The sequence below is a fragment of the Athene cunicularia genome, assembly GCF_003259725.1.
Source record: "Athene cunicularia isolate RWA chromosome 10 unlocalized genomic scaffold, athCun1 chr10_part1, whole genome shotgun sequence".
Lineage (NCBI taxonomy): Eukaryota > Metazoa > Chordata > Aves > Strigiformes > Strigidae > Athene > Athene cunicularia.
In genome coordinates, this window is record NW_020799112.1 from 3,226,644 (window position 1) to 3,245,229 (window position 18,586).

The 18,586-nt window shown below is 34.8% G+C and overlaps 1 protein-coding gene across 2 annotated transcripts in view; it reads left to right on the forward strand.

Annotated features, from left to right (window-relative positions):
• Positions 1-18,586, forward strand: part of SCAPER (S-phase cyclin A associated protein in the ER) — a 167,449-nt gene that overhangs the window by 44,158 nt on the left and 104,705 nt on the right. The window contains exons 9-19 of one of the 2 annotated variants that reach the window (XM_026856249.1): positions 3,615-3,877; positions 4,334-4,576; positions 6,123-6,293; positions 6,777-6,852; positions 7,312-7,429; positions 7,762-7,873; positions 8,349-8,489; positions 11,283-11,438; positions 12,883-13,025; positions 16,915-16,996; positions 18,314-18,466. In XM_026856249.1, the coding sequence (XP_026712050.1) occupies positions 3,615-3,877; positions 4,334-4,576; positions 6,123-6,293; positions 6,777-6,852; positions 7,312-7,429; positions 7,762-7,873; positions 8,349-8,489; positions 11,283-11,438; positions 12,883-13,025; positions 16,915-16,996; positions 18,314-18,466 (1,658 nt within the window). The remainder of the gene's footprint in view (positions 1-3,614; positions 3,878-4,333; positions 4,577-6,122; positions 6,294-6,776; positions 6,853-7,311; positions 7,430-7,761; positions 7,874-8,348; positions 8,490-11,282; positions 11,439-12,882; positions 13,026-16,914; positions 16,997-18,313; positions 18,467-18,586) is intronic. The other variant, XM_026856250.1, reaches the window with a different exon arrangement.

The following is an 18,586-nucleotide window of genomic DNA, read 5'->3' on the forward strand; positions in this document are numbered from 1 at the left end:
AAAAGTGAAGGAAGGGTGATACCCTACTGAGTATTAGCTTTGCTTCAGATTAGGAACTGTGTGACTTAATGTTAATAAATGTACTGGCTTTGCAAACTTTTTGTTAAAAAATGACTGAATACTAAACTGATAAGCGAATTAAAATGAAAAAGTAACTTCTTGTGCACAGCTAGTTGTCAGATGGCATAAAACTGTTAAACTGATTCCAAATGAATCAATCTGAATACATGCTTGCATTAAAAACTGTTTTGTACTTAAAGAATTAACCAAACAATATTCTTTCAAGCGCAAGTATTTCTGTGCTGTTAAAATAATTGGATGAGTCTTGAGCAGTAACTACGAATCTGACAGTGAAAAAATACAAATTAAAAATTGAACACATACGGCTTTTACTAAAAGATTCACTCTTATTGTAGTAAGTGTGATGATGGCTTTTCTATGCTCTGAATAATTTTATTCTGATTAATTCTATCATTTAGAGTATTAAAAAATATGCCATGAAACAAGGAGTCAACTAGGCAAGGCAGGCAAGAATTTTTTTTTTTTTTCCTGGTAGAATTAACTTCAGTAGATACTAGTAAATTACTACTTAAAGGCTATCTCCTGATCTCTTCTAATGTAGAAGGGATGCCTTATTTAAGAGCTGACTTTAATTTACAGAACAAGTAGAAGTGAAATCTTGCACCAATCTTGTTTCACAAATGACAAGCAAAAGAAATTGCAATCTATGTCTGCTTCAGTAAAGCAGTGTTGGTTTTTTTGGTTTATTTCAGTAGTTTTCTGAACAATCTCTTCATTGTCTGTTTATTACTTACCAGGGAGATTTCTTGGCCAAATTTTATCATAAGCTATATACAGCAAAATCTCTGTGGTCCTACCAATTACAAAAGTCAGTGGGGTAGGAGCAGCTGTGATATACAAGGGGCCTAAGCAGCCCTTGTTGTCCCACGTCGTGCAGGGTCTATATTCTGCACAGGCTGTGTGCCTGGGGCTTTCTACAATAAGTCTGTTTGTGATTCTTGTGGAATTAAAACCCCATTCTCTGGAGTATTATTGGAGATAAGACTGTCTCTGAGAGGTAATAACGTGTTTTGATGACTTGGTCTTGTAGGTAATAATATTTTTTCCATATAAAGATGAAGAAATGAAAATAAAGCCAAAGTCACTTACAGGGGTCAAATGGAAAGTCTGTGGCAAGGCAAAAAATACAATCTATCTTTTTGAGTGCCATTCCCCTCTCTAATCAGTGGTGCATACTGAAGCACGTGCAAGTGCACATAGGGGGAATGAACATAGAAGGGCTTTTTGCAGAGGTATGCTGTCTCTGGTTACCATCAGTAATCTGAAATGATCATCTACAGTCATTCACACACATTTTTGGAACTTGCTTTGCTTTAAAATATACAGCAAATTTTCTAGAGTAAAACAGTTTCAACAGTAAAATATCAAATTGAATTATCTTTTTGCATCTGTCATAGTATCAGTATTGTTAAAATTTGTGAACAATTATATAGTTACATTAAAACAGCTGTTGTATGAGCTACTCAGCTGAGATAAATTTCAATACAGTTCTGTTAACTTTACTGGTAACTCATGATTTCACCAGGCATTGGTTTGGGCTGCTGTGTTTTAACCTGAGATGTTAAAAAACCCCACTAATTAAATGAGCACTTAATGTTTGTAAAATGCTAGATGCCAAAAGTAGCAAAGGATGAAAGTGCCCTTAGTTCTGGTTTAGGCTAATTTCCAGTTTACTGGTTACTGCTGATGTTGAACGTTGGTTCGAGTCCACCTAAAGGTAGTTTAGTCCAGTAGGTCCAACAGTTTTATCTTTATCTAAAGTAATCTTCATTTTTATTTACAGTGCTATGGCTGTGCCACTGCAGTACTTTGTAGGATTGAACTTCCAGTGAAGGCGTTATATTTCTGTACTTTAGAGTTGCCAGAAACATGTGCCCTGGAGGGAAATTTAAAAAGACTCAAGGATTTCTGACCATGAAAATTCATGCTAAGACAGATCCTTTTTATATACTGTAAATTACTTTAAAATAAACATACAAAAAATATTTTGTTCTCTCATCTCCCCATGGGTATGTTGACCTGCATATAGATGTTAGTGGCAGTCTGTAGAGATGCCTCAGTTCTTGTAACCTAACTACTATGTGTTCCTATTGAAAGCAGGTGGTATTTTTAGAGAGCATAACACTTACTTTACATTTTTTAAACCACTTTATATTTTGCTTTTAAAAATCAAATCTCTAGAAATGCAAGTTTTAAGCCAGTCTTTAAGTTGGTATTCTGCAGTTCATCATAATACATAAATAATTTAGTTTTCTCACCACTCTTGGGTGTTTCAAGTTACATTTTTTGACAAATGAGTAGACTCATACTTATTTCTATTCATATTTATGTTAAACTTTAATGTTTGAGCTCTGATCTTTATGCCTGAGTTACAGGACCATCTTTGTTAGTAAAAGCTTTAGAAATATCCAGAGAATTAATTTTCTTATACAAGTTCTATTCTATTCTATTTTTTTCCCCTCAGTAAAGCAGACAATTTAGTGTAGGTTTTTTTTGATTCTCTACTCCTCCGAGTAAAAATAATCTCTCACGCCCTTCTCTTCCTCTTATATGAATGATCCTAAAAATAGTTTATGCCAAAACTACGTTGGAGAATACCATGCATAGTTAGTTCTTGAGTTTTTTGCAAGACTTTTTGTTCAGCAAACAAGTACATAGGAGCTTACCTTTCAGACATCTGAGTTGCACTAACAGGTCTGAAAAGAATTACAATTATTTCAAAATATATGGGAAATTGTGTGCTGTTATTAATTACTCGTCACCAAAAATCTTATATATGAAAAAGGTATTCTAGATATTCTAGAAATCTAATCACACTTAAGACCTGATACTTTAGACAGATATATGTAACTTTGAAGGCTTTTCAGGTAGGTACCAAGATCAGATATCAGAAATATTGATCAGCAAATCATATTTAACAGCTATTTAGTCATCAAAGTAAATTGAAGAAAACTACTGTTGTATTTTCTCCTTCAATTTGTAGTCCCACTGTAGCAATGTTTTGCTATTTCCTGGAATCCAGGAAAAGATATTTTCCAAAATGGAAAAAGTAAAGAAAACATTTCTGGAAGAATAGTAAGCCATTTCTGGACAATACTAAGACGTGCAATTACGTCTACTTGCAGAGATTTACACTTTCTCAAAAGACCTCTGATGTTACTGTTGCTACAAAGAGCAACAAGAGTATAGTTGATTTGTTGTGCTTACCATCTCATGAAATAGCAACATAAGCATGAAATGCTTAAGTATGTGTTGCCATTTTTCACATGATTCACATGAGTAGCTTAGCTTCTTGACATAATGGAACTGGTCCTGTGAATAGAGTTGTTCAGTGTTTGTGAAACTGATAGCACTCCTTGAAGTAAAAAGCTTTGCTAAAGAATATTTCATTGATTTTTTTTTTTTTGGTATTGATTTTTAAAGAGAACATTTTCATCACACAACTTGTGTGATACTGTAATAAAATAGTTGTTTATAATACTTCTATTTATAAGTCTCCCTTTCTTAGAATGGGTTATTTTATTTATATGTAGATCGAAAGGATGCAGAGGGCTGGGAAACAGTTCAGCGTGGAAGGCCTGTTCGATCTCGATCCACGGCTTTGGCAACAAAAACTCTTGTAGCTGCAGAATCACTGAAGTCCAAAGGTGACAGTGACAAAGAAAATGTCATTTCACCACCATCAGAGAATAAGCATGGGAGTTTGGTTACTGACAGTGGTGCATCGAAAAGCACAGAGCTTGTACAGAAAGATCCTTCACATCAGTCTGAAGGTCCTCTTATTGAAAAGACTCAGGTCAGTACAATTTTGAACCATTTTCGAACCTTAAATCTTGCAACTTTTTCTTTAGAGCATTTCCTGAAGGTAGTGTTGTCTAGAGCTTTTCTTCACTAACCAGACTGGAAAAGGATTTTAAAATAATGGTTATTTCGGTTACATTTATGGAAACGCATTAAGATCTGTGTCCAAATTGGCAAGTTAAAAATTGTGAGATGAACCGTATATTTTACAATGCTGTGGACCGGTTTCCCATGTTTTCCAAAAACTTAGCATTAAGCACATCTCACACATAGAAGAGTGTAGAAAGATCCAACTTTTGCAAGATTATGAGCAACGGAAATATACACAGAATTGTTTACATCACTCACTGTAAGATTGCCAGGTACTTTGTTAAAATCCTTTTGACCCTGCTGACTTTAAAAATCAGTATGTTACAAAATTTTGTTAATTTTTTCAAATGCCTGTTGTTAGTTCACAGCACATGCCTCAGAAGACAATGGGAGCACTGGCACACTGTTGCAAGAAGTTTCCTTACAAATAATTTCTGAGATGTCTCCAGTTCTCACAAATACTGACTGTGCTTCAAAAACTCTGCAGATTAATGAAACTTCTTCCCAGATCACCGATAGTATAAATCGGCATCAAACAGAAGAAGCTAAAACTGAAACTGAAATGGATCCCTCGGATATTTCAAATGTGAGTGCTGCCAGATTGGTAAGAAATCTCATAAGGTTTCTGAGTAAATAATAAATATAAGCCTTAATTTTCTCATTCTGTTTTACATAGTGTTTGTTAACCTGCTGTAGAAATTGTGGAAAAGTCTGTAAGGTACTTACTGTAGAAAAAACAACTTATTGCACCAATACTTTTCAAGATAGGATTTAATTCCAGTGAAGTTTCGGAACTTAAACTAGAAAGATATAAATGTGTTATTTGGAATAAAGAGATCTGTGCTCTTACTACTTTTTATGTATTACTTATATGTTTGCCATAATTTTTCATTTCCTTCCACTATCAATCATTTTAAATCAGACTTAAATTCTTACTCCAGTTTTGCTAATTATTCAAACTGGAAACACATGGGCTATCAGAATTCTGTTAGAAACAAATGTAGACCTCTGTCTTTTAAGACTAGCTGAACTGCTCTCTTGGGTGTTACTATGCAACTAGCAATTTGGACGACTGCCATTCTTAAGCAACAAATGTGAAGTCAGTATTCAGTTTTTATGTGGCTTCCCAAAAAGAGTGTCCTTTCTTGTCTGTAGAATTCTGCGGATTTCAAGGTGTGTCTGATTACTGGATTCTCTGAGTGGAGAATACACGATAATGCTGTGTAAAACCCAGGTTATATTTTCAGGTTATGCTTTGTTTTGGTTTTTTTTGGGTTTTTTTTTTCAGAAACTAGATTAAAATTCTGATTTGCAGAAGTTTTCCTGTAAATCACTTTCCCTTTAACATCTTTTACAAACTGGACACCTGCTAGGTAATTTCCAAGTCAAGTATCTGTTTTTAGAGCTGGTATCTAGCATCTCACCCACTAACATTGTTTCAGATTCTCAGTTATTAATAGTTCAGAATGCTGACACTTTGGTGGGATCTGTGTCTCTTGTGAGCATTTTACTACTCCTGATTAGATTGCTTTGAACACCAGTTTGGGTACTGTTTGGTAGCCGAGTGGAAATGAGCCGGTTAATATTGGACGTTAGAGAACAAGAAGACAGCATATTCAGGTTTACATTCTTGCCTAACTATCTTGTCATTCATGTTGAAGAACAAGTATAGCCTGAGTTTCTCTTGTATTAACTATAGTAAAGTTTCCAGGTAACAGTTCGTCTGCAGATCCATTTTCATCTTTAAATAATACTTCAGAGCATGATTCCTTTTCTGGAGATAACAGCAGGGCATGCCACTAATGTTTCAGAGTATGCATTGCTTAGTCCCTAAGACTAGATATTTAAAAGAGTAATTGGAGAACTGTCTTTTCTGGTTTTAATGACAGTGTTCATATAATATGTTTTGGAATTGTGGATGATAATTAATTTCTTAAGTGTTTCATGTAACTATGAAATGAGTTAATAGTTGCTAACAGTTTTAGTAGAGTTTATGTTTCAGTTACCATCACAAAATATAGCAGTAAAGGAATGACAAGTAATTGGAAGTTGAGCAAAGTGTCATATAATTCATATTAACTATATGAAAACCACTTTTTTGTGCCTGCTGCTGATTTTGTTTTTTTTTTCTGGTTTCATGTTTCCTACAGTCTATGGCAGAAGTCCTTGCTAAGAAAGAAGAGTTAGCAGATCGCTTGGAAAAGGCAAATGAAGAAGCCATTGCTAGTGCTATTGCAGAAGAAGAGCAATTAACTAGAGAGATTGAAGCAGAGGAAAACAACGACATTAATATTGAGACTGACAATGATAGCGATTTTTCTGTGAGTGTTCGGTTTATTTTAAAGCACCCAACTTCAGACTGTCTTTGACAGTGCAATATGAATATAGAGTTTTGTTAGTGTTTGGTTTTGCATTAATACAAACTGTTCTACATGCAAATAAAGTAAATAGTGTCATTATACTGCCTAAGGTATATTTAGTCTTATTAAACTCAGCAGCACAGTGCTCCTGACGGGTACAAAGTCCTCTGATGTTGCAGTCATTGTGCCACTGCCTATTTCTCTGTGTGAAACTGGGAGAGCTGGGACTTGTTATTTTCGTCACTACCACGCAGGAGCTACTCTAGGTGAAGCAGAAGCCTCCATTTCTAGTGTCAGAAACAGCAGGAGCAGCATCCATCTTTGAGGTGGCTAGTTCAGTTTGGAAACATTGCTGAAAATTGCTGAGTTGGCATTGGTTAGTCTGTGTGTACACCTGTGCATTAAGGTTTATGATTTAACTGTCTGGGTCATATTAAATTTCAGGCTAACATGGGCAATGGAAGCATATCTTTCTGCGGTATGTCTATGGACTGGAATGATGTTCTGGCAGATTATGAAGGTAAATTTTCATATATTGTTGTGCTTACGTTCAAGTGACAGCAAAATTTAGAAAAATGCCCGTTTTACTCATAACTAGTTAAGGTTTCAGAAGATCTCCCTGACATCTAAATATTATTCCAAGTTATGTTTTTTTTTTCTTGTTATTTCCTTAGGAAAGATCGACTTATGTGCTCAGACTATCTCTGTGTGGCTTTGTTCTTGAGCTCTCTTCCCCTATCACTCTATTAGAATTTTAAAATTTGTTACCCAGTTTTATCTTAACATTTGGATAACAGTGTAATAAAAATAATTGAAAATGCATGGGGATTAGAGATGCTTCAGTCTGTGTCTGCACCTCACCTAGGCTCAAGAGAACGCATTTGAGAGAGAATGTCAAGAGGAACTAAGCTTCATTAATTGCACCTCTCCCGGAAAAGCGTGTTTAAACTATCCAAGGCTTTGTTTCCTTAATATACAGCTCGCGAATCATGGCGCCAGAGTAATTCTTGGGGAGACAGAGTGGAAGAAGAGCCTGCACGTCCACCTGGACATGGAATACACATGCACGAGAAGCTGTCATCACCATCACGCAAAAGGTTTTAGAGTTGTTACCTGTCTTGATTGACCGGTGAAAATGAGCAACCAAACTCATGGCCACAGGAAACTGTTCATAAATCTACGTTAAGTCTGTGGGTGGAAAGTGTTATAGAAATCAGGGTATTATTTCATCATGAACTAGCCTTGTGCTACATTGTCCAATAAATAAAGATTGTGAAGACTGGAAGAACAGTATTTACATTTAGGGGAAATAATTGACCTCCAGTGTCCTGCTTGTTTTCTTTTACTGAAAACGACACAGAAATGTTTGCAACGCTCTCATTTAATGCTGTCTCACTTGCTTTTGCTCTGTTTTGTTTTTTATTAAAAGAACAATAGCAGAATCCAAGAAGAAACATGAAGAGAAACAAATGAAAGCTCAACAGTTGAGAGAAAAGTTACGTGAAGAAAAGACACTGAAGCTTCAAAAATTAATGGAGAGGGTAAGCTTTCTGTAATACAGTGGAACCCGTCTGCTGCCTTTCAGAAAAGCTTTTTTTTCCCCATAGTCTAGAAATATTAGAGATTAAAACTAGTGGTGAAATGAAATTTTACTCTGAGTTTGAGTTCACATAGTTTTCAGAGATGACTCGTGCATCACAGATACAAAAGAAAGCATTATTTCAAATCATGAACTTCTGTGAAAGTGTGGTTGACATACTATATTAACTCAGATTCAGGGAAGGCATGATAAAAATAGAAATGTTTTGCATGTATCCAACATAAATGCTAAAGCTCGCCAAACTGAAGCAGTTAGCAAATCAGTGTACTTGAGGTTAAACCTAACGCAGGCTTTGTGTAGGGCCTCAGATTGTTTTATTTATGTAAATAAAGCACCAAGTATTAGAAAATTCTGAGGAAAATTCAGGCCCTGTTTTCTGTTACTGTATTAGTAATTAATTTACTCATTATATACAGGAGAAAGATGTACGGAAATGGAAAGAAGAATTATTAGATCAAAGGCGCAGAATGATGGAGGAGAAATTACTCCATGCAGAATTTAAACGTGAAGTGCAGCTACAAGCAATTGTGAAAAAAGCACAAGAGGAAGAAGCTAAGGTAAGTTATTTTATTTTAAAGGGGAACTATTTAATAGTTATGCTTGTATATGTTTTGTATGTAAGAGTGCTCATGAGTAGGTTGTGAAGGATGGTGGAAGTTAGATATGAACACATGTGTACCGTGAAGCAGAAATATGCTGATCTCTACACCTGACAATTTTTCTCTAATATGAATTTAAAATTAATTAGCTGTTATTTCACATCATGGTGGATTGGACTGGAAGAAAGGATGGGTTGAAATAAAGAGTTAATAGTCGTCTTGCTACTTTTATTCCTCACAGAGTGTGGCAGCATTTTCGGTGATATCTAGTCCTCCTGGAAGGAGTAGAAGATCTGGTTATCATTTCTCTGCTTTCCAGCATGTAGACTGAGAAATGGGGAGAGTTCATTGCTCCTCTTCTTTCTTAAATATCCATTCTAGATCCAGCATTCTGTGTCCTCAAACAATAGTTCTGTTGCTGTGTTTTGTACAACTAATATTGTTAAACAGTTGTAATTAAATAGAAACCTACAATTAGCACATGGCAATTATTTTAGAATAAGTATTTTGTTAAGTGCTCTTCTGACTTTATTATGTAATTTCATAAGACAAGCACTAGATGAATGCTTTTTGGTTTACCTTTTTCATATTACTTTGATAAACATTGCTGTGGTTTAACCCTTAGAGGCTGTGTGGTCCTTAGTTGTACCTAGCTCTGCTGCCCTGGTGCGATGGGGGAGAATCGGAATTGTAAAAATGAGAAAACTCATATGTGTTGAGATAAAACCAGTTTACTAATGGAAATAAATACATGTAAAAAAAAAAAAAACAAACAACCAAAAACCCAAGGAAAATGAAAACAACAGAGATAAATGAAATCCGGGAAAGACAAGTGATAAAAATGAAACCAATTGCTCACTACCAACTGACTGATGCCCAGCCAGTCACCGAGCAGTGGCCGCCCCTGCCAACTTTCCCCCTAGTTTTATTGCTGAGCATGATGCCATATGGTCTGGGACATCCCTTGGGTCAGGTGGGGTCAGCTGTCCCAGCTCTGTCCCCTCCCAGCTCCTCGCTGGTGGGGTGGGGTGAGAAGCTGAAAAGGCCTTGACTCTGTGTAAGTCCTGCTCAGCAGTAACGAAAACATCCCTGTGTTACCAACACTGTTTCCAGCACAAATCCAAAACATAGCCCTGTACTATCTACTGTGAAGAAAATTAGCTCTATTCCAGCCAAAACCAGCACAGCAGTAATGACTGTTTTTAGATTCTAAAGACTGTTTTTCCCAAGTAAAGATATATGCATCTCCTTCAAACTAAAATGTTACATTATATAATGAGCATGTATTCTAGCTGTGATTGATGCAGCTGTTCATCTGTACTATTTAAGATAAACACAGCAAAACAGATTTAGCTTTTTTACTTAGTCACTGTTCCTGTCTCTTGTATTAAAATGATTTCCAGATTCCCTAATTCATTCTAACATACCTTCATTATTATTTCATTACACTGGTGTAACTTCTGTAATCATATTAACTCAATCACACTTGCCATAATTCCCCAGCTAAGCAGATGTTTCAAGTATTGTGTGTGTTTAAATGTGTAAGATCTGCTGCCTCTTGAGGTTCTTGTGTTCTGGAAATAAAGCTTAATTGGGCCATAATGCTTTAGAGAAATAGCTGATGAGTAGTATAGCTGAAGACCTTGGTAACTGTTGCTGCCCAGTTGGTAATCTAAATTCCCAGTGATTACTTGTTTACTGAACTGTGAAATCCATTCTGTAAATGGATTCAAGTCAGTAAACAAAAAACCAAATGTTATCCTACCACCCTTTAGGCAATCTGTTGTTGTCTGTCCATGTATCTCCTCTTAAATAATTTCTTTTCCGGATTCAGACAAAGTATGAACTTTGGGTACAGCAGAAGAATTTCTATTTCAATCATAGTTTTGAGTATGGTTTATAAATGATAATTTTTTATAATTTTCCTCAGTAACTTTGGTTCTAACATTTTTATTTTATTAAATCAAAGTTAAATAACAGTTTGATTTTTCCCATCCATATAAGTTTCTAAAGCATTTGCATTTAAAAGTCTAAAATTGACAAGAATTTTGTTCAGCAACCTGGTAACAAGGACAAAATATTGATTAACCTTCATGAACCTAAGTAGTAAAAAGCATATTCTTTGATATTTTTAGTATACATATTAAAGTACTTTTAGCCTTTTAATATTATTTTATTTTTTATTCTTGTGTATTGCACTGTCCTGTGGTTGAAAAAAAAATGTATGTCTGTGAAATAGGCTATACTGATAAGAAATATTAAGACAATGAACTTTATTTTTTTTTTAATTCATAGTATGTATACTTTCCCTTTTTTATTCAGTAAGTACCCATATATTTAAAGTTCAAAAGACCTGTTGGATGGCACTTACATACTTTATTGATTTATCCAGCTGGGTCTTAACATTCTACATTTTGTGAATGAGATAATAGACTCATGAAATCTCATGGCTGAGAAGACTGGGAAGGTTTTCCTGGTAATTACCCAAAGTTTCCTGTTGTTCTGATATAATTCAATTTATCTTTTTTTATAATCCATGAGCTATCCAGTTTTAAAAACCCAAACAAACCAAATCAAAACAAACGAAAAACCCCAACAAAACCCCAAAGCCTTATTTTTAACTTGGTATTTTTTTAACCTCAGCCCATTCTGGAGGAATGTCCCACCATTTTAATTATCAAATGGACAGAATCCCTGAAGAATGAAACTTACTTCAACTTACCAGATCTTTACACTTCTGATTATTTGCAGGTAAATGAAATTGCATTTATAAACACCTTAGAAGCTCAGAACAAACGTCATGATGTGTTGAATAAACTAAAAGAATATGAACAACGCTTAAATGAATTACAAGAAGAGCGTCAACGAAGGCAAGAAGAAAAGCAAGCCCGTGATGAAGCAGTTCAGGTATTAATATGTCTATAGTTGAAGGGGGACAATGAAACATATATTAGTTTTTCATTTTGGCTATGCAGTCTGTTGATTTCTATCTTACCTTCTTTGTCCAACTTTAGAAAAGTGTACTCTAGTGTTTCTATTTTGTAACATTTCAGCAGTAAGAAGGAGAAGGGTAGGTCTTAAAGCTGCTATAGCAGAAGTGTTATAGATGCTGGGTAGGTGATTCATGCCTGTCCTTAAGCAATTTAAAAAAAAATATTTGTTACTCCATTTTAAGAAAAACCTTATGAGTGCAGTATGTTCAATGCATGTTCATGCAGTGCTGTTACCGAAACTTTATGCAGGGAAGAATATGGTTACTGTGAAAGCCATGGTTTTAATTATCCATTACCAAGCTATAATATATTGCCTGTGGAGATGAAGACAGTGCAGTTAACATCATATTCATTAATATAAAATGCTGTGCATGAAATAAAAAACATACACTTATTTCTGTAGTTCTTTGTTTCTTGAATAAAGATTAATGTTTTCTGGTTTTAAAATGTCTAAATTTTTGTAAAGCTAATATTTAAGAATGTGGGGCTCTCATCTAGCCATCTAAAACTGTTCATCATTCCAGCAAGTTTTTGTTTGTGCTAATGAAATTTCATTGCTAGTATAGTGATGTGTGCTTACAGTGCTGAAGTTTGTGGCAAGGAGTAGATTTTTAAAAATGCTTTTTAATACCTATTTTTCATTTATTGTCATATAAAGCAGACTATTATTTCAGTAAGATAAGGTTTTAAGGAACATATTAAAAATCCAGTTCTCCCCAGACTTTCAGCTAAACCAAATAATCTCATTTCCTCTTAGTAAAATGCACCAACTTAATGTCTACTCATAAATGTCTTATTTGAATATGAGGTTTCAAATATGCTTTATTTTAGCCGTTCTGTCAGAAAGGTTTACAATATTGCATGTGGTTTCTTAAATAGTCAGAAAAAAGTAAAAAGTTCAGAAAAAAATAAAAAAAAAATCAGTGATAGTGCAAAAATTGTCAAATTCCACTTTGTTTTATAGTATCATTCAGATAGTTTCAAAATCATAATTTAAATATTAACATTCCAAGGGAGCATATGTTATTTCTACATTACCTGTATCCTGTAGGATGTTTAAAACGTTGTCAAATACTCTCATTAACGAACTATGGGGTTTTATAGTGGATAGTCTTTTTCAAAATGAACAAAATATATGGCCCAGTAATGTGTAGCTTAGTTCATTCAACATTCAGTGTATGTTCAAGCTTCTGAATATACTCATATTTGTATATTGTTCCTTTATCTAATAAAAGCACAGTTCTTACTCCATCATGAAAGTAAGATAAAATTCTGTAAACATGTTAAAATACAGTTTCTGTTAATTCCTTTCTGCTTTTTCCTAAAAGAAAAATTACAATTTACTTTTCTATGACTAGGAGCGCAAAAGAGCCCTAGAAGCAGAACGGCAAGCACGAGTTGAGGAACTGCTGATGAAAAGGAAAGAACAAGAAGCACGGATTGAACAGCAGAGACAAGAGAAAGAAAAAGCACGGGAAGATGCAGCACGGGAGAGGGCCAGGTAACTTTTCAACAGTTTCATTAGTTCTCTGCCCTTCACTGTTATCCTTTCCAGCAAACTGAAGCTTCTCTGTAACAACAGTACTTCTTTAGCTCTTCAGGCTCAGTATTTTAAAAAGTAACATTAATAAATATTCTTGATGAATGGTTTGAATGAAGAAATCAGGTGAGTAATCAGAAATTCTCTAATAGATTTTTGTATTCTTTAGATACATGCGAGGCTGTATTTTATTACATCTTAGTTTTATTACTAACAAGACCTTTTAATAATTTGTCTTTTTCATATTTTAGCTTAGTTTTCAAAGGAAGTAAGATTAATGTCCCAGTGTTCCCCATTTCCTCCACTCTCCGGTAACTTTTGGACTTACTGGCATCAATATGAGTTCACCTTTTTGTAGGCACCAGAGATAACACAAAGCACAAAGCTGGGAAATCAGGCCTCATTAATTCTATTGCCTATGAACTACTTGGTTTATGGTTTTGCCCATAATCAAAAGCTCATAAAGGGATATTCATATGAGTTCTTCTCTTTCTTTTGAGCCAAGCATGAGGTGCATGTTGGGTGGCATTGTGGTGTGTGAGAAAAGTTTACTTTCAAGCCTGATTCCGGAAAACTTTCTGCGTATGTTTGATTTGCCAAATTCTATTTTCATTCACCTCCTATTATTCCCTCTTTCTCTACAGTTCCACTACCACAAGCATTCCATAAAACCTGAACAGAAGTTATATTTTTCCTATGACAAGAAGTGTTCACTAATGGTTCTTTAAACATTTTTGTCACAGCTTGTTTTCTTCAAAGTTGTCATGAAGAGGGTTTTTTTCTCCAAGTAAAATATTCAGAAATATATTGATCACCTTCTTTCATCTTCCAAAGTCACAAGTAATTCTGGCTTGACATCATAAAGAGATTCAACTTTCAATTAGATGTTTAATGAATTGTGGGTAGGATCTGTGGCCTTGTCCAGGACTTCATAGACCTTTTCTCAATATATTGAGCCAAAGCCACAATGAGATAGAGTGAATTGGAAGGGATCCTTCAGTATTTTATTCTCATTCATAGACACTTGAAGGAGATTAAGTCTAACAGGGAGAGGTTTGGATATGCTATTTTGGGAAGATAGACACTGCATATGTAAGACTTCCACATCTTTCTGAAATTTGAGGAAACCGTCACAGTACACAAATGTGAGATAATTGTCCCATTGACATCTTTGCCTTTTGAGGTCTTCTACAGTTAGAACTTCTAAAGACTCAAGGCATGTAAGTCTTTGGTCTCTCTGTTTAATCAGTTTTAAACCTGCCATTTTTCTTTGTTGCACCTGCTTTATTTCATTATGACATATGAAGAGCCACAATTTCCATTTGCCTTCTGTTAGTACTGTGTTTCAGCAAATTCCCTCTGTATTTGGTTCTGTAACATTCAGTTTTCAAATCCTTTGTACTTGATATTGCAGAATTGTGCTTGAATTGGTTTTTCTTTGCCAGATGCTGATTATAAATTTTTTTTTTTTTTATAATTTTGGGAAAGCGTAGGGAAGAAGGTATGTGTGGTGCCCTACAATCTGGTGATTCTGTTATGTCAGAATGACCTCAGAGTCATTGCATCTCCTTTATAAAAGTTCTGAGGTTTCTCTAACATATTAGAATTAGAGGAGGATTCAAAGTGTCCTGCTTTAGAAGTTAAGGAAGAGATGAGCTTGACAGGAAGCTGACTGTACTGTTACTTCTGTCTTGAACTTGGACTTTGGCATGCTTCGGTAGAACGTTAGGCTATCATTTGGTGTTTTGTTTTGTTGGGGTTTTTTCCTGCTCCTAAAATTTGACTCTTATCCTGAAGATTTAATACTGCTGGAATGAGTAATTTCTGGAATATCATCTTAAAGTTTCTTCAGTGTAAGCTTTACCATGTGCATCTGGTGGTGATTAAAGCATCTGTATGAAAGGAATAGTGTACTTAAAACTGACTTTAAAAGCCCCTCTGACCTTATGGTACATTAATTTGATTCCAGTAAGGTTTTAGATGTAATTTCAGAGTATTTTATATTCCAGAGAGTTGAAATCCATAATATGGAAAATTTTGTTCTTGTCAATAGAAATCATAAAACTGTATAATGTAACCTAATCATGTAAAAAGCATGCTTTTCGGAAGGACTTGCACAGGAATAATGTTGATGCTCTATAAATTGAAACGTTAGAATTTTGTTTCAAATGTTACTAATCCAGAGTATGCAATGTCTTTAATTTATCATAGTTGGTAGGATTAAACAAATATTTTACAAAGCATACTGAAAGAAATAGTTAAAATAAGCTTTGGGTCTGGGTCTTGTGTTAGTTGTGTTTTGTTTCAGCTCATGGTGCGAATCAGGAGCTCTTTCAAACAAAAATGAAGACTGTGGTTCAGTCTGCCTTTATATACCTCAGGGGAGATAGCACACAAACTACCTAATGCTTCTCATCCATCATCTCTTCCTCACCCACCCTCCACGCCTGTGGTGATTGGAAGAGTTCATTTATACTTTCTGAAAGAACAGTTGTATGTAGTGTTTATCGTTAGACTTGCTTTCTTACCCGTCTTCTTTCCTATCTGCTTATATATTTTCTGTGGCTTTTTGTTTAAAAAGGGTATTTTATCTGAGCCTTCTACTTTTACTGAAATGGCTTTGTTTTTTCTATGAGATTTCTGTTTTAAAAAAAAGAAACAGAAATCCACACAAAAAACACTGCAGTTTGGATAATATTCTTTGTTATCCTTTTTAGTTTAATCACTCCAACTACTTCAATTTTAGAATGCCTTTTAAAAAGATGGCTAATGGCTTTGAACGACTTCTTCATTGCTCAGTGTTACTCAGAGCTTTTGTTACATCTTCACAGCTGCCAGACTTCTAGGAGTTTCTCTCCTATCCCAATTCTTTTTGTACAAACAGGATGAGTAGCTGATGTTCTTCCTTTAGGGTTTAATAGCTCCCTTGGCTTACTGATCACTAGTAAGTTGTTCTTGATGAAACTGTTAGCTACAAGTTTCTGCTAAATAATTACACTAACAGGTCAAATTACTGTTTTTCTTGTTCTTCTTTCAGAAAAAAAATTATCTTAGTCTTTTCAGTTGGGTGACGCTTAGAGGGTTCACAGGCTCCTACTGACACCCATTTGCATGACAGCTGTGCTTTGGCACTTTGCTGAGGAGGGGAGTTTATTTAGAGTTGCTAAAAGTGAAGAGGACAACTTGAGTTTTAGGCATTATTCAGTTTTTGGAAGAGGGGTGTAGGGCAGACAGGTTCAGTGAGCAAAACGGGTTCTGGCTGCAGTTAGGTACAGAAGGTAGCAATAAGATAAATGCCTGATCTTTTTCTGTCTTTTGGTATCTTGAACGTTTAAAATTGCAATATCCTAGAGCATCAATTTATCACTCATGACTATATCGTTTGATGTTGGTCAAAGTTTTATCTGTAAGTTTATATATTCAGACTTCCACTGATCATTCATAGAATGCGCTGCCCTCGCTGCTGTATGGTTTTATTTTCATTTCCCATTGTACTCCTCCCCTTTGGTTCACTGACTACAGCCATTGTTTGAAGAACATTAATGGTGGCAGAGTATGACTATTTGGTAGCATTGTATTGACTGTCATTGCTCTGGTTTGGACTGAAGTACGACCCAGGTTCCACTACGGACGTTCAAGTGTCTGCCTTTAAATCATCAAAATTAAACTATCTATATTCTCTGTTAACTTATCTGTTAACTAATTTGCTTGTTCTTGTCTTTCTTTTCTACTCCCATCTTCAGCTTCATTTTTTGGGGTGCTTGTTCTCAATTTTAAACATAAATTAGGCAGTATTATGCATGCTTTACATTATTACAGGTTTTCCCTATATTTACTATCTTTTGATTAGAGATCGAGAAGAGAGGTTGGCAGCTCTTACTGCAGCTCAGCAAGAGGCCATGGAAGAACTACAGAAGAAGATACAACTGAAGGTATAAAATGATTCTTTAGTTGAAAAATAGATAAACAGTATAAAATTTCTGCAAAATTATTTTCTGTATGTATTTTTTTATTTGGTGAAGATCTTACAGTGCACTGTGTGGTGTCCTGAATTATATAACTTTACAAGAGATTTTTATTTAGACTTTTACATTAAGAAGAGGGCTTTGGTGTATAACATACACTGTGTAGTTTGGAAAGAACAGGACTAAGCTCTGTGGAATTCACTAATTTCAAAGCTTTGAACATGAGACGAATAAATCTGTATTTTCCAAGAGAAGTCAAAATAATTTTGAATTAAATAGTGAGAAAAATCAATATGTAAAAACTCTCACACTGTTTAGTGAAAACAGTTCACCAAAAAGGCACACAAGGTGCTTTCTAAAGGTATTGAAATTGATGCTGTCAAATGCGGCATGCTATTTCCTTTTGTTTCATGAAGGATTCCAGTTATTTCATAAAACAGGCATAAGGATCAAGCCCCTTGTAGTTGATGTGTTCAGCTGAATTGACTGGACAGTGGAGAACCAAAGTATCAGAAGTTTTAAAGAGATATCCACTATTTTTCAAGAGATGTAAAGAATTCTAAAATGATAAACGATATTTTTAAGGGTTGAGGTGGAACTATGTATTAAAATTTCAATCAATGATAAATTATGTAGATTTTTATTCTAGGATGGCTTATGTATATGTACAAATTATTTTTCATTTCATTGCTATTCTTTGCTCTGATCCCAATCTGAAGCACCATAGCTATGTTTACTTGTACTGTAAAATGCAGTTTTATTATTAAATACAGGCTCATATCCCAGCCTCTGAGAGTTTGTTCCATTCTCATGAGGATTAGGTATGAAAATCCTCTGAAAGAATCCAATGAACTGTCTCTGCTACTGCAGAAAAATAACAAATAATTTACTTCAATTTGTACTTTATGATTTAATATCTCTCAGTGAAAACAGCACTACATAAGTATTGTGTTTGTAGAACTGAAAGTTGAACTTGTATTCTGTACTGGAGTGTTTCATTAAGAACAAAACCAAAACTGAGTTGTTAACAAAAAGATATACAGAAAGGTTTGCAATTGATAATTGATTGTTAATTGATTATTAAATCATGCCATAATATTAAAATGTCTACGATATGTGGTGACTTCTAATGCCTTTCAGAAGCAAAAAATAGTTTCAATTTAAGGGAAGTTCATCCTAACTACAGTATTTTGTAATTCCCAGTACTTCTTTGCAAAGTTTAATTCCATTTGCTGTAATTAAGATGTATTTTTACTTTGTTACTCTGATTAATTTCCCATTCAGCATGATGAAAGTATTAGAAGGCACATGGAACAAATTGAACAAAGAAAAGAGAAAGCAGCTGAATTAAGTAGTGGAAGACATGCTAATACTGATTATGCACCAAAGCTTACACCATATGAACGAAAAAAACAGTGCTCGTTATGCAATGTAATGGTAAGTTGGATAGAGGGGAATACTGTCAGAATTGCAAGGCCAACCCAGGCCCTGAAGCTGTAAATTATGTCTTGCTCACAGATAAGAGTACTGCACATCTACTGTGTCTCTGCTTTGCTC